General features: G+C 46.4%; 1 protein-coding gene across 1 annotated transcript in view; it reads left to right on the top strand.

The window, feature by feature from the left end:
- Positions 1-1,309: 1,309 nt before the first annotated feature.
- Positions 1,310-25,379, top strand: part of PRIM1 (DNA primase subunit 1) — a 40,080-nt gene continuing 16,010 nt past the window's right edge. Inside the window, exons 1-7 of the mRNA XM_040425681.1 lie at positions 1,310-1,480; positions 4,782-4,939; positions 10,103-10,209; positions 20,244-20,317; positions 20,609-20,745; positions 22,372-22,430; positions 22,985-23,094. Coding sequence (XP_040281615.1) covers positions 1,372-1,480; positions 4,782-4,939; positions 10,103-10,209; positions 20,244-20,317; positions 20,609-20,745; positions 22,372-22,430; positions 22,985-23,094 — 754 coding nt within the window. The 5' untranslated portion in view covers positions 1,310-1,371. The remainder of the gene's footprint in view (positions 1,481-4,781; positions 4,940-10,102; positions 10,210-20,243; positions 20,318-20,608; positions 20,746-22,371; positions 22,431-22,984; positions 23,095-25,379) is intronic.

The raw sequence follows: 25,379 nt of genomic DNA, 5'->3' as shown, positions 1-25,379 counted from the left end.
TTGGCAGATGCTTTAGTCCAGGTCTGGGAGGAGATCCATCAGGAGACCGTCCGCCACCTCATCAGGAGCATGCACAGGCGTTGTAGGGAGGTCATACAGGCATTTGGAGGCCACACACACTACTGAGCCTCATTTTGACTTGTTTTAAGGACATTACATCAAAGTTGGATCAGCCTGTAGTGTGTTTTTCCACTTTAATTTTGAGTGTGACTCCAAATCCAGACCTCCATGGGTTGAAAAATTTGATTTCCATTTTTTTATTTTTGTGTGATTTTGTTGTCAGCACATTCAACTATGTAAACAACAAAGTATTTCAGAAGAATATTTAATTAATTCAGATCTAGGATGTGTTATTTTTGTGTTCCCTTTATTTTTTTGAGCAGTGTATATTAGGGTACTTTCACATTAGCGTTTTTCTTTTCCGGTATAGAGTTCCATCCTAGGGGCTCAATACCGGAAAAAAACTGAGTTTTATCCTAATGCATTCTGAATGGAGAGCAATCCGTTCAGGATACATCAGTTCAGTCCCACGTTTTTTGGCCCACAATTTTTTTTTCTCTCCGGCTAAAAATCCTGAACACTTGCCGGATTCGGCATTCATTTCCATTGAAATGTATTAGTGGTAATTCATTAAAATTGCCGCATTGACGGATCCATTCTTCCGGTCCGCGCACGCGCAGACCTTTAAATCTGTGAAACAAATAAATACCGGATCAATTTTTCTGGATGACACCGGAGAGACGGATCCGGTATTTTAATGCATTTGTCAGACGGATCCGCGTCTGCCTGCCGGAATCCTCTGACGCAAGTGTGAAAGAGGCCTTATAGTTGACTATAGCTTTCACTAAAACGGAACCAAACATGAACTATATGACCGCAATGCAGTGTGAATATCAGCCATTCACTCACACTTTTCTCTGCGTTTTGAAGTCTGTCCCTGTATTTTTCATAATTTTTCCATTCCATTGTATGCTTTAGAGACATTGACCTCACAGCTGTCTGGAGGACGAGCGGTTCTGATGTAAATAAACCGCTGGTATCGAGGGGTCAGACTGATGGTAGAAATACATCGCCATCTAGCGGCTACGTGTCATACTGGTCCAGCATTGGCCAGGGTCTCTCTGTCTTATATCAGCCGCCTGTAGCTCCAGGATGAAGGGTTGTTTCTTCTGAACAACGCCTTGTATTCCATTCCTCTCGGGCCGCGTTCTGACTATATTTAGAAAGAAAGACTACATCTCCCATGATGCTTCTGGTGGGAACGGGAAGTGACGTAAAGGTTTTGGTCCCGGTGGGCGTGATCTGGTGTTTCCCGCGCAGTTTGTGCTGCTGCTGCTGCTGTCAGAGTCTGGGTGATTGTGGTGCTGCCGCATGGACATCTCGGTGTATGACCCGGCCAGCCTGCCGGACCTGCTGAAGCTCTACTACAAGAAGCTCTTCCCCTACTACCAGTACTACAGATGGCTCAACTACGGGGGCGGTGAGAGGACATCACTAGTATCCCCATATTGCAGCGCCCGCCTAGTCTTCCTGAATGCCTGCTCCTTTACCCGGTCTGTGTTCCCACAGAGACCAGGGGTGCACCACCCATGATCGCCTCAGGCAGCACTAGGTAGTGGCAAGAGGGGGCAGCAGAAGGGCAATGAGCGCTTTCATTGTGGCAAAGGGGCTAGGTTTCAGGCTAGGTGCACCCCTGACAGACCTCAGTGCTTTGCCGGATCCAGAACCGTGTATACTGATGCTGTGGACCGCCGGGTCCCCGCTGACTGCACTGGGATCTGGCTGGTTTCAGTTGGAGGAGAAGTTGTGCGTGTAGGACTCATTGTCCGGCATAGACCTGGCTTTTCTGCAGGAGACCGATCGGATCTCGCTGTAGTCCTTGGGGATCCGGTGTGTCGCAGCTTTTTCTGGCTTTGCCGGATTACTTAAAGCTGGTCTGAACATACCCTTACCTGACAGATCCTGCGGCACCGCTGACGTCACATCAGATGATGTCATACTGCTACTGGGGCATCTGCCGGGTAAGTAGTGATCACAGCCGCTATCCCTGTGTTGTCGGTTTCTTTCTCACAACCCCTTTAACCGAGTTTCCAGTGAAAATGTGGACACAGCCTTAAAGGGGTTGTCTGACCACAAAAACCAATTTAAAGGAGTTGTCTCATCATGGACTATGGGGGCATATTGCTAGGATATGCCCGCATTGTCTTAGAGGTGCGGGTCCCACAGCTGGGACCTGCACCTATATCGAGAATGGAGCCCCGTAAGTGAAGGAGTGCGCACCGCGCATGCGCAGCCGCCCACTATTCATTTTCTATGAGACGGGTAAAAATAGCCCAGCGCTGGCTCGGCTATTTCCATCGGCCCCATAGAAATGAATGGGAGCGGGGGCCGCGCATGCACGGTACACTCCTATTCTCTTCTATGGGGAGCCTGCTTGGTGGTGGCCGGACCGGAGTCCTCCAGCCGCCACCTTGCGGGGCTCCAGTCTCTATATAGGTGCGGGTCCCAGTGTATCCTGGCAATATGCCCCTATTGTCTATGATGAGACAACCCCTTTAAGTTATGGCCAGGAAAGTGTTAACATAAAGAAGAAGAAAAAAGACACCCGTTCATCGCTGAGGCCGTCATCCCTGCACCTTCCACCAGACCGCTGCTGACCGGAAGTGTGACTTCCCATCCGTGTCATGTCCCCTGGCAGCACGTGACCACTGACGGGCCTGAGGACCAGAAGACTCAGGAACGGAGCAGCGAATAGGTGTTTTTTTTATTTTTTATGTTAGACACTTTTCCAGCCAGAACTAAGGCCCCTTTCTCACGAGTGACTTCCCCCCCACACCCGTACTGAATCCTGGCCCATTCATGTCAATGAGTCTGTGTACGTTTTTTTTCCACGCATCATTTTTGCGTTTCGTGAAAAACACAATGTTTTATATTCTGTGTTTTTCACGCAGCCCTGACCCCATATAAGTGAATGGGGCTTTAGTAAACGCATTACGTCCGGAAGCAAGTGCGGATGCGATGCATTATTCACTGATGGTTGCTAAGAGATGTTATTTGTAAACCTTCAGTTTTTTTATCACGCGTGAAAAACGCATCAAAGCCCATTGCACCTGCATGAAAAAAAACTGAACGCAATCGCAGACAAATCTGACTGAACTTGCGTGCAAAATCAAAATGGTGCGAGTTTCACTGAACACATCCGGAACCAATCCGTCAGGCTCGTGTGGAAGAGGCCTTAAATGAGCTTTTTATAGTTCGGCAACCACTGTACACATACACCTTCTGTAGCTGTCGGGTGGCGGTTCTATCTCCTGAGAGAGAAGAAAGCTGCTGACGGCTTATCTCCCAGAACGGAAGGATCAGGCGTAATTCATAGCAATAGATACGCAATAGACTAATATGTATGGGGGCCTCCAAGGTGCCCATACACCTATGGCTGGCGTCACATCAAGCTTTAACCCTATGCTTGCTTATATTTCTTCCAAAATGTCAATTTCAACAACTGGCTATTTACTTGCTAGCATTACTACCTAGTACATGACAGTATTACGGTATATTACAGTATTGCTGCCTAGCACTGGACAGTATTACGGTATATTACAGCAGGGCTCGACAAATCCCAGGTCGCCATGGCGACCAGGTATTTGGTCCTGGCGCTTGGGTATTTGTCAGCCGGTTTTCAAAGATGCGCTCTCGGCGCGCACCATGGTTTCCTGAGCCGGCACAGTGGAGAAGGAGAGGAGTCCCTCCCTCCCCACTGCGCCACCAATGAATGCCTGAATACCAATGTGCCTGCCATATCCCGTCCCCTATGACTGCATGATGTGATCCGCGCGGATCACAACGTCCTGTCAGAGGTCGGGTGCCGGGAATGTTTGTCTGCATTGGTGGCAGTGGGCAGTTCCGATCGGAGTCCCAGCAGTGTAATGCTCGGGCTCCGATCGGTTACCATGGCAGCCAGGAGTCCCGCTACTGAAGTCCTGGCTGCCATGGTATGTTAGTGAGCAGCATTATACTCACGTGCGCCGTGGCCGCCGGGCGCTCCTTCTGTCTGTGCAGCGCTCAGACCTATGAGAAGAAGGAGCTCCCGGCGATCGTGGCGCATGTGAGTATAATGCTGCTCACTAACATACCATCGCAGCCAGGACTTCAGTAGCGTCCTGGCTGCCATGGTAACCGATCGGAACTGCCCACTGCCACCAATGATGGGGGGGGGGGGGGGGGAGAGGACAAAGGGGGACCCTGTGGCCACTGCCACCAATGATTAATACTGGGGAGGGAGGGGGGTGGGTTTGTTACCAGAGGTGGAGGGAGGGGCTGGGGGGGGGGGCTGATGAGAGGCTGGAGGGCACATGATAGGCTGGCTGCCATGGTCAGGTTTTTTTTTTTTTTGCGGACCCATTGAATTGAATGGTTCTGCATACGGGCCGCGAAAAAAAAAACACGGAAAGAAAATACGTTTGTCCACGAGCCCATATCCATGTTTCTAGTGTGCTGTTGCATATGTCGTCTGCTTTTAAGTTGGGCTTTATATATGTATTTAGTTTTCCATCCCCTAAAAAAAACTCTGGCATCCAATATCTAGATATCTAATACTGTATATTCTGACGGGTAGCTGTAGTAGGATGTCACATTCTGCTCTTTTCAGTGTATTTTATCTTTATATTTTCATGTTTTTTTAAATGAATAAAAATACTGGAATGGAGGCTGAGAGTTGTCTGCGTGGTTACTGAAGGTGGGATTCATCCTCATTTTGTAATCTGCTTTTGTCTGTATTGCAGTCGTGAAGAACTACTTCCCAAACAGGGAGTTCAGCTTCACCTTGAAGGATGACATATACGTGCGATATCAGTCCTTCAATAACATGAATGAGCTTGAGAAGGAGATGCAGAAGATGAATCCCTACAAAATAGACATAGGCGCAGTGTATTCGCACAAGGTCATTATTATAATTTCATTACAAGCACAAGTTTCAATGTAGAGAGAGATTCCAAAGACCCGTGGTCCGAATTATAGAGCATCTGTCACCATGATCAGCCCTTTGAATCCCGGCATGCTGCCTGCTAGGGTTGATCATGGTGAATTAAAGGAGCCCTCTATTGCTGCCTTGCAGCATAATTATCCCTTAGGCTCCATTCAGAGGTCCGTAGTGCATTGTGGATCCGCAACACACCCGGCCAGCACCCCCATAGAAATGCCTATTCTTGTCCGCAATTGCAGACAAGAATAGGACTTGCTTTATTTTTTACCGGAGCTGCGGTGTGCTGTCCGTATTTCTTCCAGCCCATAGAGAATTAATGGGTCCGCACCCGTTCCGCACAATTTCGGACCACACTTGCGGACGTGTGAACAGAGCCTTATACTTACGAAATGAGGCGATCAGAGCACCGAGGGGCTGACCTAGCTCCTTGGAGCACCGCTTCTCCTCCTCTTCCTCATAGCCACTTAAAATCATGGCCTGATTGACCGTACTAGGCATCCGCACTGTTAGGATGCCTGACCCTGAAATCTTGCACTTGTGCCAGTGAGACTTTAGTCGGCGTATGCGCAGTTGATCTCGGGAACTTCTCCCTGCTCTGAGATCTGCACTGCGCACGCACTGATGATGTCAGCCTTATCCGGGAGGAGAAGACTGGGTCATTTAATACACCATGATACTTGTTTAATAGGGTTGATCGGTGACAGATGCTCTTTAACTATAGGCCCAAAAATTGGCACATCAACCACTGCTCGGAATAGACAAATCTATGTGCAGTACTACATGCATATGCCATACATTGTTTCTCCAAGTATCCAGTAAATGGGGGTCCAATATTATCTATTGATTTTGCTTCCCTGCAATCTTCCTCATACTAATATGTCTTGATATCGAGGGGAGTTCCTTATCCGTTTGGTAGGAATCCGGTGGGAGGAAATCTGGCTTAGCTGCCCATAACCAACTGCATGCAGGACTTTTTTCTTCTGTGTAAAAAAAAAAAATAGATCTCAGATTGAAATGGCTCAAACGGATGCAAAATGTGCGTAGCTGGGCATAATGGATGCATAAAATACAGGATGTGTTTTTTCTGTTCTTTAGATAGATCAGCAGAACGGAAAATGATAATGTGCTGTGAATCCAGTCTTGTGCACATCCATTTGAGCCATTTCCGTCTATCAGTTTTTTACGGGATCCTTTTTTTTTTTTTTTCTTTCCCTGAGCAGAAGAATGGAAAAATAACAGTGATGTGAACTCCCAGTGCGTTCCTAAACGCTGTAAAATGCTCAACAGGCAAAAACCAATGTTTCCCTATGGGCAGGAACGCGCTGTAAAACGCCCCAAGAAGTACAGGAGCTTCTTTGGGGGCGTATTGTCACGCGTTCCCGCCCATAGTAGACTTCAGCGGGAACGCGCCTAAATGGGCGTTTGCTTTTTTTTGCCCGATAAAAACGGCTGTAAAAAGCGCTTATCGAATACGCTCAGGTGTGAACCCAGCCTGACTCTGTGCTACAATCTAAGCCATGACCCCTTGACTAGTGAGGTGTTAAACACCCTGGCTGGCTCAACCTTTGGCAATTCTAGCCTTCTTCAGCATTTAGCTTAGTAAATCTCCCCCATTTTTCCTCCACAGCTTGATCATCATACCACACAGGAGAGGCTTACACTATCCACATGATTCCTTTTCATACATTTAAAAGGAATGTCACCCCAATATCTACATTAATACATGAGTAGTACTACAGATAATGAGTCCAGATCACTATTTATTTTTTTAATTTTCCTACTTTCCCCCGTAGGGTTGTTGCAGGTATCGAAATTTCGATACCCAATCGATACTTTTGTCCCGGTATCAATACGATACCGGGATTTCCATTTTTTCAATAACTGGGCTGCGCAGTCTAGTATCTCTGAACATGAGCGTGCTGGTTCCCTCAGCAGCACAGGGAAGAAGGAAGCAGTCTCTCCCTCTCCCCCTGTGCTGCTGCTGCCACCAATGAGGAGAGAGGGGCGGAGGAGAGGCGGGCGCACTGCGCCACCAATGATAGGACTTTTCCTGGGTCCAGACTAAGTATTAGGCTACTGGTCGGGTATTTATTTCATATAAGATATGAAATCATAAAAATTATGATTTCATATTTTTTATGAAATATGAAAAATTAAAAATTTAATTGGCGGACATATAAACGCCAGTTCTTTTATTGACGAGATCTAAAGTTAATTTGTGCAGATAATGAAACAGGGTGCAATTAATTATATAAAATATAATTTATTACAAATAAATACATGCAGTAAAAATGGTATACAAATGCATACAAGGATAATATCAAAATTGACCACAAGATGATGCTCCGCCGTTTACGCCGGGCTCACTTAATTTAGTACACCAAGTACAATACAATGTTATTCAAATTATCAAATTATTACAGATTATTAAAATATTATAATGTAACAATAACAACAAAACAATAGAAATGAATCTGTGGAAAATCCCTTATGCTCAATCAAAGAATATGGCAGTAAGAGACACCTTATAAATACGCCCGTTGGCCTAACTACGGATAATAATATCCGATCAGAGATTCCACTCTGATATCAATATTACAGGAATTCTAATGATGTGCACGTCCATTAGAATTTCCCATAAAATTATTGTTTTAACATTATTGACCCACTAATAATGGGGTCTCAACTATATGCCAATTGGAGCGATTTATAATTACTGCAAATGAAATAGATTATACATTACCCCTGGCTTTGGGATAAAGAACTTTTAGAATGGACCCAGCTTTCCAAAATTTAGATATGTCCCGTCCTGCAGTACGTTCCTGACGTGTGAAGTGATGCTGATGAATGAATCTTTGTGAAATGTTCCTTGTGAAGAAGTCCTTGTGAAGTTTTTCTTTTTGTGAAGTTTGTGAAGTGTCCTGATCTCCCAAAACTGGATCAGATATCCCAATCCTTATCTATGCCCATCCCCTCTTTGATTAGGGATTACCAATTAGATAAGGTGGGTGTGACGTATGTTAAACATGGGGATGATGTCATCTAATTGACATTCCTAAGAAACTTCTGCCCATCTACCACTTGATGGCACTGTTGTATCACCTAACAATTTTGAATATTTTAAGAATTAACATATTATATTGCTTGTTTTATTACCACTTAAACTTTGCCCTTTCACACCTTAAATCAATTAGGAGGGACTCTTTCTGACACTTTGCTCAGACTGACTGGCCTTATCAGAAGTTTCCCTAATCCCTGAATTTATGGGGCAGATAAGGGTTCTTCTGGTTTGTGTATCTTAACTGTCTCAGCGATTAAGTGATGATGTTTGAAATAACATCAGCTCCTCTAAAATAGACCCTATTTAAGAAATTTCCACTTAAATACAATTCTATATCCCCCTAGAATATATCCTCTCAGTGAGATACAGACATATAAAGATACATTAATAATATTTGGTTATAATACATCAATATTGCATAGTATATATGAATCATTAACTAGTTCAAACGCTAAATAAATGCACACAGGAATATATATATATATATATCTATATGTGAATATATGAATAGATATCTGTTCCACACCAGATGTGTTTTATGGACGTCTCTTATCAGATCATGGTTTAGCCATGAAACACCCATTGTTCCTCAGACAAGTTTAGAGAAACCAGTATAGATAAATCCATGTCTCTAAACAATAATAAAAGTATAGTCTTCTCTATATATTCACTTTTAACACATTGAACTTGCTATGAACCCATCTTGGTTTTTTCCAGGTTCATGCTGATCGCATGTTGTTAAAGGCAATGATCATCCATATTGAATATAGTATCATCAGATACATTGTACACTTATGAAAATGCACAACACTACACAGAGCGGCACCCAGAGATGTCCCTGCACTTACTAATATTCCTTGGCACCGCTCCATTCGCCCGCTGTGCCCCATTACTGTCTCCTCTCCTGCTCCATATGCTAATTACTATCGGAGCAATGGGGAGGAGACCTCAGCTTCTCTCCTGGGCGTTCCTTCTTGCTGTCCTGCAATTGGACAGCGCTACAGCCAGGGAGAAGGAACGCCCACTAGAGAAGCTGAGGTCTCCTCCCCATTGCTCTGATAGTAATTAGCATATGGAGCAGGAGACAGTAATGGGGCACAACGGAGCAGCGCCCAGGAAAAATAGTAAGTGCAGGGACATCACTGGGCGCTACAGGTTAACCTGAGGGGTTAACTCCCGCTGATCTGCTGCCAGTAGCTGCCACCTGTATTAAGGGGTAATTATCATTGGTGGCACAGTGCGCCCTCAACCTTCCCACCCCATTAAAATCATCATTGGTGGCACAGTGCGTCTGCCCCTCTCAACCCCCCAGTATTAAAAACATTGCTGGCAGTGGCCACAGGGTCCCCTCCTCCTCATTGGTGGCAGTGGCAGCTTCTGATTGGAGCCCCAGCAGTGTAATCCTGGGGCTTTGATCGGTTTCCATGGCATCCAGGATGCTACTTGAAGCCCTGGCTGCCATGGTAACCTCCCTGCTGCTGTGTGCACAGGGCAGCAGGGAGAGTGTGAGGTCCTATTCACCCTGATAGAGCTCTATTAGGGTAAATAGGAAAAGGGATGAAAAGATCCAGGTTCTAGTCCCTAAGGGGGGAAATGGTTATTAAATAAAGTGTAAAAAAAAAAACACCAAAATATTAAGTATAAATCCCCCCTTTCCCAATTTCACATATAAAATATATAAACAATAAATAAACATATCGCCACGTCAGAAAAGTCCAAACTATTAAAATATAAAAAAAAAATCACGAACAGAAAAATAAAAACAGCGCGATTCGCCATTTTTTAAAATGCGGAATGCACGTGGCTTTTTTGGTTTATTTTTTCGCATGGTTTTCGAGTATCGCAATACAGGGGGCACTAGGAAAATAAAATAAAAATAATCATCTGGACTCCTTACCGGCAGAACTACTCGTATATTACTGTAGATAATAGGCCAAAGGGAGGGTGACCGATTCCCTTAAATGGTTGGACTATTGGGCAGTGGATTATGTGCTTTTTTTTTGTTTTGTTTTGTTACTATTGTCAGTCGATAAGACTCTAATGATGTAGTATTCTTGCAGCCCAGCATGCACAACTCTGTGAAGTCAGGAACCTTTCAAGCTCAGGAAAAGGAACTGGTGTTTGATATCGATATGACCGATTATGACGATGTTCGGAGATGCTGCAGGTAAACATTATTTTATGGATAGATTCTCATTCTGAAGGGCATTTTTACAGTTTTTAGAGATGTTGGGGGAGATTTGTCAAACTGGTGTAAAGTAGAACTGCATTGGTTGCTGTGGGCAAGTAAGCCAACTTTACTTTACTCCAGTTTTCATAAATCTTCCCTGCGAAGTAGTTTGCTGCAGTACTCAAATGCGTTTTCCTTCCCTCTAAGATTGCACCAGTGAAGCCCATTGAAACTATAGGGGAGATTTATCTCCCTGCGCCTCTATTTTGGTATATAAAAAAAAAAAAAGTGCAACCCTCATGCATGCAATTTTTTTTAAATGCCACCGTCACAATTATCCGGGCTTCTGTAGATTTCACTCCGGCGCATGGACAGCTGGAGGATGTGCCTAATTTACAAAGAGGCCTGCACCTCGTCAAAGGTTAGTCACATTGTCCGGCAGCGCTGGATATTTCAAAGACCAGCATACAACCCCATGTGTCTTTACAATACACTGTGATAAACGCAGCAGCAGCCACACAAATATCAGTAAGTGTATCAGGCTGGAGTACTGGTGGCTTTAGCTAACAGGATTACCTGGACTGAATACAGTTGTATCCACTTCTCAGCTGAGAGCAGGGCAAGCTGTTAAAGGGGTTGTCCTGCCATATTTAATGATGACCTATCGTTAGGAAAGGTCATTAATATCTGATCGGCAGGGGTCTGACATCCAGGATCCCGCCAATCTATTTGACGAGGAGGCGGTGCTCCATGCGAGCGCCTTCTCCTGGTCTTTACACTGCCAGTCATCTCCTGTAGAGCGGCAGCGAAGTGTAATTACAAGTATTTGCTCCATTTGACTGACTGGAGAGCGTACTCACCATTAGGCCTCATGCACACGACCGTGCTGTTTTTTGCAGTCCGCAAACCGCGCATCCACAAAAAATGGAAGCCACCTGTGTGCCTTCCGCAATTTGCGGAACGGGTGGCCCATTATAGACATGCCTATTCTTGTCCACAAAACGGATAAGAATAGGACATGCTATATTTTTTTTTGCGGGGCCTCAGAGCAGAGCAACGGATGTGGACAGCACACGGAGTGCTGTCTGCATCTTTTGCGGCCCCATTGAAGTTAATGGGTCCGCATCCGAGTCGCAAAAACTGCGGCTCGGATGCGGACCATAACTATGGTCGTGTGCATGAGGCCTAGGGGTCCATTCACACGTCCGTGTGTGTTTTGCGGACCGCACATCGCCAGCACTTAATAGAAAATGGCTAATCTTGTCCGCAATTGCGGACAAGAATAGGACATGTTCTATATTTTTTCGGGAATGGAATTGCGGACCCAGAAGTGTGGGTCCGCAATTCCGTATCCAGGCAGAACATCGTGCTGCCCCATAGAAATGAATGGGTCCGCAATTCCGTTGCGCAAAATGCGGAACGAAATTGCAGACGTGCGAATGGACCCTAACACTGCACTTCGAGACGATGTGCAGTGTAGTGAACAGGCGCTTACATGGAAAGCAGTCTCTTCAAACAGCAGAATAGTGGGGGTGCCCGTTGCTGGACCCCAGCTGATCTGATATTGATGACCTATCCTGATGACAACCCATTTTAAGAGCATGTTTGCATGGCAGATTTTGTCAGAAAAATCCACATTTGACCATCGGATTTCTACTGCAGATACACATCTGAGCCTTTTGCAGATAAACATTCAGAATTAAAGAGTGACTAAACTTTAAATTAACTTTTTGGTAAAATATCCCTAATGCTCTAATAATACTTTATGTAATGTACTTTCTCGCACATTCCATTGGGGGACACAGACCATGGGTATAGCCTAGGTCATTACTAGGAGGAGACACTATGCAAATAAAAAAAGAAAGCTCCTCCTCCCTGGGCTATACCCCCATGTTCCACCGGGAGGACCCCAGTTCTTGCTTAGTGTCGGATAAGGAGGATGACATTCTTTCTACTCCTGTTTATTTTTTTGCTGTGGACGCAGGGTCGCAATTCTGCTTCCCTGGTCTCTTGGTGGAGCAAGCGCCGGGGTCGAATTGACGTCCACGGCTACCTCCCACCCTCCCCCAGAAGTTAAGTGGAACCGGGCTCGATCTGCAGCTCCGGCGGCCTACCAGATTCGGGGTCACCTTCCTGCCCTCCTCCAGTTCACTGCCACTCTTTGTGCCAGCTGACTGAGAGGTGACCTCCGCTGGTGTGGATTTGAGGGCGAAGACTACAGGACGCAGATAAGTACACTGCCTCCCCTGTCTCCCGGTGTGACGCTAGGACTGCTTGGTGGGGGGGTTTGAGGGGGGAGAGGATACCTGTCTGGGGCATCGCTACATGAGCGGCTACTTCACGGCTTCCCTCGGCGGTGTCTAGGGGTCGGACTCCTACCCTTCCGGTCAGCCGCGTCTTATTATTTTCATATATCCCGCGCGGGTTTCGCGCCTTCTGGCGCGATTTGTGGGTGGCGCTCTGTCTTCTGCTACTTCCGGCTCAGCGCTCTCGGCTGCTCCGGCTCCACTCTTCCTGGTTGCGTGCTGCAGGTACGGTAGGAGACCCTGGCCCCTTCCATTGCTGGATTACCGCCATCATGCCAAAACCTGGGGCCTCACAGAAATCCAAGTCGGCCCCTCTGGGGCTATGTAAGGTTTGCTGCTTACCACTTTCGGTCTCTGGATCCTGTGACTCTTGCCTTGCCTCTGGACAGGATCATCCTCTCGTCCCTCCTCCCCCTCAGCCCAGTCCTCCCTTCACCCTGTCGGAGCCCGCGGAACCCTCCTGGGCCTCTGCCATTTCTAGGGCGGCTGCTGACTTAGCCCAAGTCTCTCGAGCCACCTAGCCTTCATGGAGCGCATGGCGTCTACGGATCCTGCGGCTAACACCATACCGCTTCCCAGTGGTTCCCCCAGAGGACGCTCAACCACTAAGAGGCAGCGTACACAGCAGCATCCTTCCTCGGATGATTCTGCTTCCCCTCCTCGCCTAGAGGCCCGTTCAGACACTTCCCCGCCTCGCAGGGAACATAGATCGGAAGGGGAAAGATCCAGTTCTGACGAGGACACAGAGCTGGAGCCCTCGCCCAAACTGTCCACTATGGCTGCAGACTTGGTGGTGGCGGTTCGGGATACGTTTGATATCCAGGGGGAATCTCCTTCCGCTGGTAGCCAGGAATTCCCGGCCATTCCGGTCTTGGATGGTTCGTTCCTACGGGATGCAGTTGACAGGTGTTTGGATTCTCTGTCAAAAGCCATCTTCACTCTGGCAGGCGCTTTTGCCTCGGCCTGGGTATCCAGAGCGCTTTCCGTATGGTTGCAGCGCCACCATCAGGACCTGGTGGAGCATGATACCTCTGCGGACACCTTAAGGCTACTTTCACACTTGCGGCAGGACGGATCCGACAGGCTGTTCACCATGTCGGATCCGTCCTGCAGCTATTTAGCCGCACCGCCGCTCTGTCCCCATTGACTATAATGGGGGCGGCGCTCCGGCGGTGCACGGCAAAAGGCCGCCGGACTAAAATTACTGCATGTCAGGCTTTTTAGTCCGGTGGCTTTCACCGTGCTGCGCCGGAGCTCCGCCCCCGTCCCCATTATAGTCAATGGGGACGGAGCGGCGGCACGGCGAAATAGCCGCAGGACGGATCCGACATGGTGAACAGCCTGTCGGATCCGTCCTGCCGCAAGTGGAAAAGTACCCTTAATTTTGTTCTCCAGATGTCTCAGGCGACAGTTTCTCTGCGAAGCTTCCTTTGATGTTCGCATTCTTTTTACGCGTATCTCCGCCCTTTCGGTCACACAGCGTAGAGAAGTCTGGTTGAAGGTTTGGGACGCTGACGCTTCCTCTAAGCGTTCCCTCACTAACCTCCCCTTTTCGGGTTCCCGGCTTTTTGGTGCTAAGCTGAACGAGATCATCTCGGACGCGATGGGGGTCAAGAGTACCAACCTGCCCCAATCTAGATCCAAGCGCACCTTTTGGAGGTCGGTCCTCCGGTTCTAGGAACCAGTCCTTTTGTCGCTTCTCCTCTTCCAGATCGGCGGCCCCCTTCCAGGGTGTCTCTCAAGACTCCTGTAAGAAACCTGCCTTTAAGCCCCAGCCTTCCTGGCTGCCACAGTCAGCCCGCCCTGCTGCTCCCAAGCAGTCTTCCGCCTAAAGGGGTGCCCCCACCTCTTACAGTGGGGGGGCGATTGCTCTCCTTTCAACAGGTCTGGAGAGATCATATCCAGGATGTCTGGGCCCTGGAAATTGTAACATCTGGTTACAAAATAGAATTCGCTTCCAGGTCTCCGGAGCGTTTCTTCTCTTCTCGGGTTCCAGGGGATCCAGTCCGGGCCTCGGCTCTTTTGCAGGCGGTCTCTTCCCTTTTGGACAGGGGAGTGTGATTGTTCCAGTCTCCTTGGAGGAGCAAGGCGCAGGTTTCTACTCCAACCTATTCGTGGTGCCAAAGAAGGAGGGATCGGTGCGTCCTGTTCTAGATCTGAAGCTGTCTAACAGGTCTCTGCGGATCCGGAGGTTCCGGATGGAGTCCCTCTGATTCGTTATTGCTTCTCCTTTTCCAGGGGAATTCCTCGCGTCGGTGGACATACAAATCGCCTATTTGCATGTCCCTATAGCAGAATCTCACCACAGGTTTCTGCGCTTCGTTGTCGGCGGGCAGCATTACCAGTTTGTCGCCCTGCCCTTTGGACTGGCTACGGCCCCTCGGGTATTTACGGAGATCTTGGCGCTTCTCCGTACCAGGGGCATATCTCTGTTGCCCTATCTGGACGACATGCTGATAAAGGCTTCCTCCCTTCCCCAGGCCAGGGACAGTGTCCGGATCACGGTTCAGACTCTGGAGCAGTTCAGCTGGCTGATCAATGCCCAGAAGTCATCTCTTCTCCCCTCACAGAGGTTGACCTTCCTAGGGATGGTTCTGGACAACACGGCAGCTCGGGTATTCCTTCCGAGTTCCAAGTCCTCTCGAATTCAGGAATCGGTATCTCTCCTACTGCGCTCCCGACGACTCTCCATCCGGGAGTGCATGAGGGTTCTGGGGCTGATGGTGGCCTCCTTCGAGGTCGTCCCCTTTGCCCAGTTTCACACTCTGCCTCTACAGCGGGCGATTCTGTCCTTTTGGGACAGGACGTCGCGCGGTCTGACATCTCGAGTCAGTCTGCATCCTCTGGTTCGGGCGGACCTCTTGTGGTGGCTGTCCCCCCAAAACTTGATCTCAGGGAGGTCCTTTCTTCCGATCTCCTGGACAGTCGTCACCACCGACGCCAGCCTCCTAGGTTGGGGTACTGTTCTACAGACCCGGACGGTGCAAGGGCTTTGGTCCGCCTTCCGATCAACGTGCTGGAGCTCAGAGCAATTTTCCTCTCCCTTTCTCACTGGACTCATCTCCTGGCAGGTCTCCCGGTAAGGGTCCAGTCGGACAATGCCACAGCCGTGGCTTACGTCAACCACCAGGGTAGGACCCGCAGCCGGACGGTGATGCAGGAGGCGGAGAGGATCCTCCAGTGGGCGGAGACCCATGTTCCAGTACTGTCGGCAGTGTACATCCCGGGGATTGACAATTGGAAGGTGGACTTTTTCAGACGCAACACGGTGGATCCAGGAGAGTGGTCCTTAAATCCGGAAGTTTTCGAGTACATCTGTCGCAGGTGGGGGCGCCCGGGTGTCGACCTGATGGCGTCCAGGCTCAACAACAAGGTTCCCACGTTTCTGGCCTGTGCTCGCGACCCGGAGGCGTACGGAGTGGATGCGTTGGTGTCTCCGTGGCGAGGCTTCCCTCTCCTTTATGTCTTTCCACATCTGCCTCTGCTACCGAAGGTCCTTCGCAAGATCACGTTGGAAGGGATTCCGACCATTCTCATCGCCCCCGGGCGTGGCTGTTGAGACCGCCATCCTGAAGAAGAGGGGCTTCTCGGACTCTGGTGAAGACCATGATCAAGGCCAGAAAACCAGTTTCATCCCGTATATACTATCGTACCTGGAAGGCCTTTCTTGTCTGGGTGTTTTTCCCCTTCCTTTCTCGGTTCCGGTGGTCCTCTACTTTCTCCAGTCGGTTCTTGAGATGGGGATGTCGTTGAGCTCTCTAAAGGGTCAGGTCTCTGCTCTGGCCATTTTCTTTCAGCGATCCCTGGCTCTGCTCGGTCCAGTGAGGACCTTCCTACAAGGGGTGGCGCATTCGCTCCCTCCGTATGTTCCTCCCCTGCCCCCCCCTGGGACTTGAACTTGGTTCTGTCTTCCCTCCAGGCGGCTCCCTTTGAAGGAGGTTTCTTTGAATTTTCTCACCTGGAAGGTGGTGTTTTTGGTGGCGATCACCTCGATCAGGAGGGTATCTGAGCTGGCCACGCTTTCCTGTAGGGAGCCCTTTTTGGTCTTCCATCAGGATAAGGCGGTGCTGCGTCCGGTCCCTTCATTTTTGCCCAAGGTGGTCTCCGCCTTCCACCTTTTAATGAAGATATAGTCCTGCCCTCTTTTTGTCCATCTCCGGCAAACCGCAAGGAGCACGCTCTCCATTCCCTGGACGTTGTCCGGGCTCTGCGTGTGTACCTGTCGGTTACTGCCTCTTTCCGCCGTACGGATTGCCTTTTCGTGATTCCGGACGGACCTCGTAAAGGTCTGGCGGCTTCCAAGGTCTCGGTAGCCCGATGGATTCGGTCGGCTATTGCCACGGCTTATCGTGCCCGTAGCAGGGTTCCCCCAGCTGGGGTTACCGCGCACTCCACCAGGGCGGGGGGGGCCTCCTGGGCTAGGCGTAATCGCGCCTCGGCATCTCAACTTTGTAAGGCGGCCACCTGGTCTTCCTTGCATACCTTTTTACAAAGTTTTACCAGTTGCACTCTTTGGCATCGGCTGATGCTGTCCTTGGGCGCAAGGTATTGCAGGCGGTGGTTCCTGTTTGACCACTGGGCGTTTTCTCCTGGAGGTGCTGTTTTTTCCCCACCCCATGGACTGCTCTAGGACGTCCCATGATCTGTGTCCCCCGATGGAATGTGCGAGAAAAGGAGATTTTTTGTTAAAACTCGCCTGTAAAATCTTTTTCTCGTCTTTTCCATTGGGGGACACAGCTCCCCTCCCATTCTTACCTGTTGTAGGAAGGGTTGGTTTAGTTCTTCAGGTCCTGAAGGTTTTCGGTCCGATGGCGGTATTCTGTTCTGGTCTCTATGGCTTTGGTCTCTTTCTCCTACTGCTTTTGCACGCACTGGGCTCCTCCCGGTGGAACATGGGGGTATAGCCCAGGGAGGAGGAGCTTTTCTTTTTTTATTTGCATAGTGTCTCCTCCTAGTAATGACCTAGGCTATACCCATGGTCTGTGTCCCCCAATGGAAAAGACGTAAAAAAGATTTTACAGGTGAGTTTCACAAAAAAAATCTCCTTTTTATTATTGCACTTTTAATTTTTAATAGATATCCCACCAAAGCGCACCTTTCTCTGTACCTGTACTCCGTACACCGCTGACAAGTCAGCAGTGTACAGAAAAGTGGATTTTAAGCACACAGGGAAAGGTGCGCTTTAGGCTACTTTCACACTGGTGTTTTGGCTTTCCGTTTGTGAGATCCGTTCAGGGCTCTCACAAGCGGTCCAAAACAGATCAGTTTTGCCCTAATGCATTCTGAATGGAAAAGGATCCGCTCAGAATGCAGCAATTTGCCTCCGTTCTGTCTACTGTCCGCTTTGGTGTCCGTCTGACGAAACTGAGCCAAACGGATCTGTTCTGACACACAATGTAAGTCAATGGGGACGGATCAGTTTTCTATGACAGTCTGGCACAATAGAAAACTGATCCGTCCTCCATTAACTTTTAATGGTGTTCAAGACTGATCCGTTTTGGCTATGTTAAAGATAATACAAACTGATCCGTTCTGAACGGATGCAGACGGTTGTATTATCTAAACGGATCTATCTGTGCAGATCCATGATGGATCCGCACCAAACGCGAGTGTGAAAGTAGCCTTAGGGGGGGATATCGCTATTATAAATTAAAAGTGCAATAATAAAGTACATTACAGAAAGTATTAAAGACATTTTACCAAAAAGTGAATTCAAAGTTTAGTTACTCTTAAATATTCAATAGGGCTCTTCCTTGTGTGGCCAAAATAGCCACAACAAGGCCTCTTTCAGACGAGTATGTCCAGTATGGAAAACGCGTTCTGCGTGGGAGGATGATTTCCCTATAAAGGACACTTATTTCACAGGACCACATTCTGTGCGGACAGCAGAAAAGACTTGGCAAACCAGGGGGCATACCTTATGAAATATAGAAAAGGCACCATGTAGTCCTCTTACATGCACATTGCTCAACAGTAGCCAGAAAGTGACCAACCGCCCGATCAGCGGCACGGAACTGGCAGTCACTGACAGCCGGGTCCCTGCTGCATACGCCCGATCGGTGAAGAGACAGATGACTACGTATTAACCCCTCTTATGCCATGGTCAAAGCTGACCGCGGAGGGTGCAGGGACACGATGGCAGAGAAGGCAAGACTGATGCCTTCCATAGGCATCGGGGCTTGCCTCCTACGGAAGCCTGTGAGATCCAGTCCTTAGGCTGGGTCTTACAGGCAGGCTGTCAGCATAAAAGCTGACAGCCAATGCATTACAATACATGTTGTATTGTAATGCATTGAAGAGGGGATCAGATCCAGTAGTTGAAGTCCCAGAGTAGACATTAGGTATTGCCGTGTCTGTAACAACCAGGTCTATTAAAATATCACATGACCTAACCCCTCAGATGAACACTAAAAAAAAGTCAAAAAAGCATTTTTTTTTGTCACTTTAAATCACAAAAAGTGTAATACCAAGTGATCAAAAAGTCATGTGCACTCTAAAATAGTACCAATCAAACCGTCATCTCATCCCGCAAAAAATGAGACCCTTCATAAGAGTTGCCCAAAAAAAATAAAAAAGCTATGGCACTCAGAATATGGAGACACTAAAAAATTTTTGTTTCAAAGATGCATTTATTGTGTAAAACTTAAATAAATGAAAAAAAAGTAGACATATTAGGTATTGCCACATCCATAACAACCTGCTCTATAAAAATATCACATGACCTAACCCCTCAGGTGAACACCGTAAGAAGAAAAAATAAAAACTGTCACAAAAGCAATTTTTGTCACCTTTATATCACAAAGTGTAATACCAAGCGATCAAAGTCATGCACCCTAAAATAGTACCAATCAAATTGTTGTCTCTTACCGAGCAAAATGAGCCCCTAAAATTTTTTTAAAAAGATGGCTTTCAGAATATGGAGACACTAAAAAATCATTTTTTTTTTTCAAAAATGCTTTATGTAAAACTGAAATAAACAGCCAAAAAAAGTAGTCCTATTTGGTAATGTCTTGTCCGTAACAACCTGCTCTGGGAAAATACCACATGATCTAGCCTGTCAGATGAACATTGTAAAAAAAATAATAAAACCGGTACCAAAACAGCTACAACTGAAAAACATTTTCCTTTTTTTTTTTTAATTCTTGTGGAACACCTAAAGGGTTAAAGTTTGTAAAAGTCATTTTTGGGTGGTTTCTATTATGTAAGCTTCACAAAGTGACTCCAGACCTGAACTAGTCCTTAAAAATTGGGTTTTGGAAATTTTCTTAAAAATGTCAAGATTTGCTTCTAAATTTCTAAGCCTTGTAACGTCCCCGAAAAATTAAATGTCATTTACCAAATTATCCAAACATGAAGTAGACATATGGGGAATGTAAAGTAATAACTATTTTAGGAGGTATCACTATCTGTTTTAAAAGCTGATAAATTGAAATTTTTGTTAAATTTGGTATTTTTTATTTATTTTAAATAAAAATTAAATATTTTGACTCAGTTACCACTGTCATGAAGTACAATATGTGACGGGAAAACAATCTCAGAATGGCCTGGATAAGTAAAAGCGTTAGTTATCACCACATAAAGTGCCACTGGCCAGATATGCAAAAAATGGCCTGGTCCTTAAGGTGAAAAATGGCAGTCCTGAAGGGGTTAAGGAATACTTTGGAAAGTGTCATTTTGTCTTCTATTCTGCATTTTTTACTTATCTAATAAATATGTGGTGTCTAGTTCTGCAGATATTTGCAATAAATGCTGGACCTTGATGACCATTGCCATCCGAATCCTGGATCGAGCCCTCCTTGGTAGGCACTTTATTCTAAAAACGACTTGATATGCTGTGCATGCCTCATTTCCCTGATGAGTGTTCATCACGGGGGAAGACGTCTGATGCTGATATTTGGGTTCTGCGGTCTGTCGATCTTTTGACTGCTTCCCATTACCATTATGGCCCAGATCTGTCAGCAGTTTCCCTGATGATTTCCTATGTAGTTTTCCATAAATCATTCCTAAATAATTTTAAAAAGCGACCCCTCTTATTAACACTCTCGAGCATTCTACACCTCAAGTCATTGTATCCCATCTTTCTTTCTCAGAGGACTTTGGCTTTAAGTACCGACTATGGGTTTACTCCGGTAGGAGAGGAGTTCACTGCTGGGTGTGTGATGAGTCGGCAAGGAAACTCTCTCAGGCGGAAAGATCAGCGGTGGCAGAATATTTAACTGTAGTAAAGGTACAGTGATGTCTTATAGTTTTCTGTATTAAAGGGGTTGTCCAGGATTGGAAAAACTTGGCTGCTTTCTTCCAGAAACTGCTCCACACCTGTCCATAAGTTGTATCTGATATTGCAGCTCAGCCCCACTCACTTCAATGGAGCTGAGATGCAATACCACACGCAACCTTTGGACCAGTGTGGGGCTGTTTCCAGAAGAAGCTAAGTTTTTCTAATCCTAGACAACCCCTTTACGGAAGTAATATTCCATATGTGTCACAGAATGGGGACATTATAGATAGTGTGGTGTTTTTTTTTGTTCTTTCCTGTTGCATTTCGCTGGAAAGATGAATGTGCTGCATAGAGATCAACTTTCATCCTCATGAACTCGTCAAATCATTTGTATTCAGAATTTGCCGCAATGTCCATTGCCTGGAGTCTCTGTCAACTGGTAATGTTGCAGTTGTTATGCCCGAAAGTATGTCCAAGGATGAGGCAGTGCCTCCCTTTTCTTTAGCCAGTTATAATTTGCCCAGTTTGATTCTAGGGGTGCTGTTTCAGAGATCTGTAAAGATACCATCAATACACCAAAATAGGGTACAGAGGAAGCAAGAGGGGAGCGATATGTAGAATATAGAGTAACTGCGGCATCCAGATCATTTTAATTAAATTAGCACGGCTCATAACTGATGGAGGAAGGTTGATCCATGCATCATATTTAGACCGCAGATTGTCAAATAGAGGTAATAGATTAAATTGGACATAATCTGAAATATATTAGAGGTAATCCAAATACCTAGGTATTATACTGTGATCCTCTGGGTGGATACATTTAAAGTAGGGAGTGCTGGTTGTAATGGCAACAATGCTGATTTTCACCAATTAGTTTGGCCTGAGTACCTACCAAATCCCTCTGATATCCATTATGTTAGAAAGTGAACGAGGAAGATCATCCACGAACAGCAAAAGGTCGTCTGAGTAGAGGGATACCCGTTCCTCTCTAGTCCCATATTCAAACCTTGTTATATCTGTAGAGGACTGTAATAGGGCCACCAAGGCAAATAGCAGTGGTGAGAAGAGGGCAATCTTGACGCGTACCCCAATGAAAATGAAGGTGACAAAGCATTATTCACTCTAATTCTAGCCCCAGGGGGCAACATATTAAAGTTTCACTAAATTAACAGAGGAGGAGCCAAATCCCAATTTCTCCAGGACAGCCCACAGGTACTCCCACTCCACACTATCAAATGCTTTAGCAACATCTAATGATAAAATAGTCTTCCCACAAGGAGCACCCGGAGTCGCCTGGAGATTAAGCTAAAGCCTGCGCAAATTAACGGCTGTGGTCTTAAGGGCCCTTTTATACGGGCCACGAATCACATAGATCTGAGTGTTCATAGTAATAACATATTCAGGTCTCTATTTTTCCCGCTATTCTCTAAACCGTTTCTGAAAAACCACTCGGGCCATCTTTCTGACCACAGGTCCATGAAGTCATGAGACCTAATCATGCAGCTGTTGACTGAACCATCACGTACATTTATATTTATTCTGGTTTCTGTTAAAAAAAAAATAAAAAAATTTTGTTCTGGTAAATTCGCTTGCCATGAGGTTTCCAATAAGTGTAGTAATAATGTTCTCTTGCAGGGAGGAGAAGAAACCATAAAGAAAGTACATCTCTCTGATCCAATTCATCCGTTATTAAGGTATGTGCATCAGTCTCCAGTGCTATTGCCTTCTTCACTGGTGATCAAGTGTTGTCAGTTGTTCATTTATTTTTGGGAGGGGATTTATATCATTATCTTTTGGTATGACTAGTAGAGCTTAAAATGTGCAAAGCTGGCCATACACTTTAGATGTGGATTGGCTGAACCAGCAGATTTCACTTGGTTCAGTGGTGGCCTCCCAACTGTCCCCTGACGACTGATGTTGAGGGAGATGAGGATTGTGCATATTGAATTTCATCTTGCCCGATCCGTTTGTTCTAAGGAGATAAACCGCTGCCTGGCAGCCACTTTCTTTCCTCTCCCCATTCACTACTTATGCATGCTCGAGTGAGCAAGCATGCACATGTATGGCAGGATCGGGAGAGATGGTTGGCAGCCAAGCGAGCATTCGGCTGATGACTATCTTGTGTATGGCCAGCTTTAGTTTCCTGCTTAAAGATGCTTTACAAAAATTAAATCTAGCTTTATATTCTGGATTCTTTAGATATTTAGTGCATGATTTGTCACTTTATAACATGTTCTTTATGTCACAGGAAATCCATTAAGGTTATTGAGCGATACTTTGAACCATATGCATTGGTGGGTCAGGACATCCTGGACAGTAAGCAGAGCTGGGACAAAGTCTTGTCACTTACTCCAGAAGATATCCTTTTTCTTATTTAACTAATATATGAAGTGACTTATATTTTTAGCACTAGAACTTTGTTTCTTGTAAAGGGGTTGTCTTATTACAGACAATGGTATCATTGCCAATGGGTCCTCAGCGATCACTGGAACAAAGTGGCAATAGGACTTGGAAAAAGTGATCCAGAATCACGTACCCAATTTTTACTACTTACAGTATTTCACAAAAGGGAGTACACCCCCTCACATTTTTGTAAATATTTAGTTATATCTTTTCTTGGGACAACCCTGAAAATAATTTGGTGTGCTCTCAAAATAAATCAACACATAGCCATTAGGGATTAGCAAATCGACTTCGGATTAAATATCCGAAGTCGATTCGCCTAAAACTTTGTTTCAATACTGTACGGAGCGAGCGCTCCGTACAGTATTGAAACAAAGTTTTAGGCAAATCGACTTTGGATATTTCATCCGAAGTTGATTCGCTCATTCCAAATAGCCATTAATGTCTAAACCAGGGATCAACAACCTACGGCTGCTGTGAAATTACAACTCCCAGCATGCAAACATGCTCTGTGGGGGTTAGAAGAACAGCAAAAGTGAATGAAGCATTCTGGGAGTTATAGTTTCTGAACAGCTGGAGTTCCAGAGGTTGCTTGACCAACGGTCTAAACCATTGGCAACAAAAGTGAGTACACCCCTAAGTGAAAATGGTCAAATTGTGCCCAATTAGACATTTTCCCTTCCCAGTGTCATGTGACTCGTTGGTGTTACAGGGTCTCAGGTGTGAATGGGGAACAGGCGTGTTATCCCCCTCATACTGGTCACTGGAAGTTCAACATGGAACCTCATGGCCAAGAACTCTGAGGATCTGAAAAAAAGAATGGTCTCCTAGGCTATGAGAAGATTGTCAACACCCTGAAACTGAGCTGCAGCACGGTGGCCAAGACCATACAGCGGTTTAACAAGACAGGTTCCACTCAGAACAGGCCTCGCCATGGTCGACCAAAAGTTGAGTGCACGTGCTCAGCATCATATCTGGAGGTTGTCTTGTCAAAATAGACATATGACTGCTGCCAGCATTGCTGCAGAGGTTAAAGGGGTGGGGGGTCAGCCTGTCAGTGCTCGGACCATACGCCGCACACTGCATCAAATTAGTTGTCCTAGAAGGAAGCCTCTTCTAAAGATGATGCACAAGAAAGCCTGCAAACAGTTTGCTGAAGACAAGCAGACTAAGGACATGGATTACTGGCACCATGTCCTGTGGTCTGATGAGACCAAGATAAACTTATTTGGTTCAGATGGTGTCAAGCGTGTGTGGCGGCAAGCAGGTGAGGAGTACAAAGACAAGTGTGTCTTGCCTACAGTCAAGCATGGTGGTGAGAGTGTCATGGTTTGGGGCTTCATAGGTTCTGCTGGCTGTGGGGAGCTACAGTTCATTGAGGGAACCATAAATGTCAACATGCACTGTGACATCCCCTCCGGAAACTGGGCCACAGGGCAGTATACCAACATAATGGCCACAATCACACCTCTAAGACAACCGCTGCCTTGCTAAAGAAACCGAGGGTTAGGCTAGGTCTACATGGCGACATTTTGTTGCACCAATGTCGCGCGACAATTTTTATAATGGAAGTCTATGGTGTTGCACTGTAACATGCGACATGCTGCGACGCAACAGTTGCAGAAAATCCATTCCAGATGGCTTTTTCTACGACAGTTGCAGCATGTCGCATGTTGCAGTGCGACACCATAGACTGCCATTATAAAAATTGTCGCGCGACATTGGTGCAACAAAATGTTGCGCGACCAATGTTGCAGTGTAGTTGTGCCCTATCTGTCGCACAACTTATTGTCGCGTGACAAATGTCGTCGTGTAGACCTAGCCTAAAGGTGCTGGACTGGCCAAGCATGTCTCCAGACCTAAACCCTATTGAGCATCTGTGGGGCATCCTCAAATGGAAGGTGGAGGAGCGCAAGGTCTGTAACTGGAAGAGGATTCCAGTGGCAACCTGTGAAGCTCTAGTGAACTCCTTGTCTAAGAGAGTTAAGGCAGTGCTGGAAACGGTGTGTGGCCACACAAAGTTTTGACACAATTTGTCAATTTTCACTTAAGGGTGTACTCACTTTTGATGGCAGCTGTTTAAACATTAATGGCTGTGTTATTTTGAGGGCACATCAAATTTACACTGTTATACAAGCTGTACACTGACTACTTTACATTGTATCAGTGTCATATCTTCAATGTTAATATTTACAAGTGATCCACTGGACCCAGGAGGTCAAATATTTCAGTTCCAATAG

This window comes from Bufo bufo, chromosome 3, assembly GCF_905171765.1.
Source record: "Bufo bufo chromosome 3, aBufBuf1.1, whole genome shotgun sequence".
NCBI lineage: Eukaryota > Metazoa > Chordata > Amphibia > Anura > Bufonidae > Bufo > Bufo bufo.
Note: the sequence above shows the minus strand (reverse complement) of the source record. Positions and strands in the feature narration are given on the sequence as shown.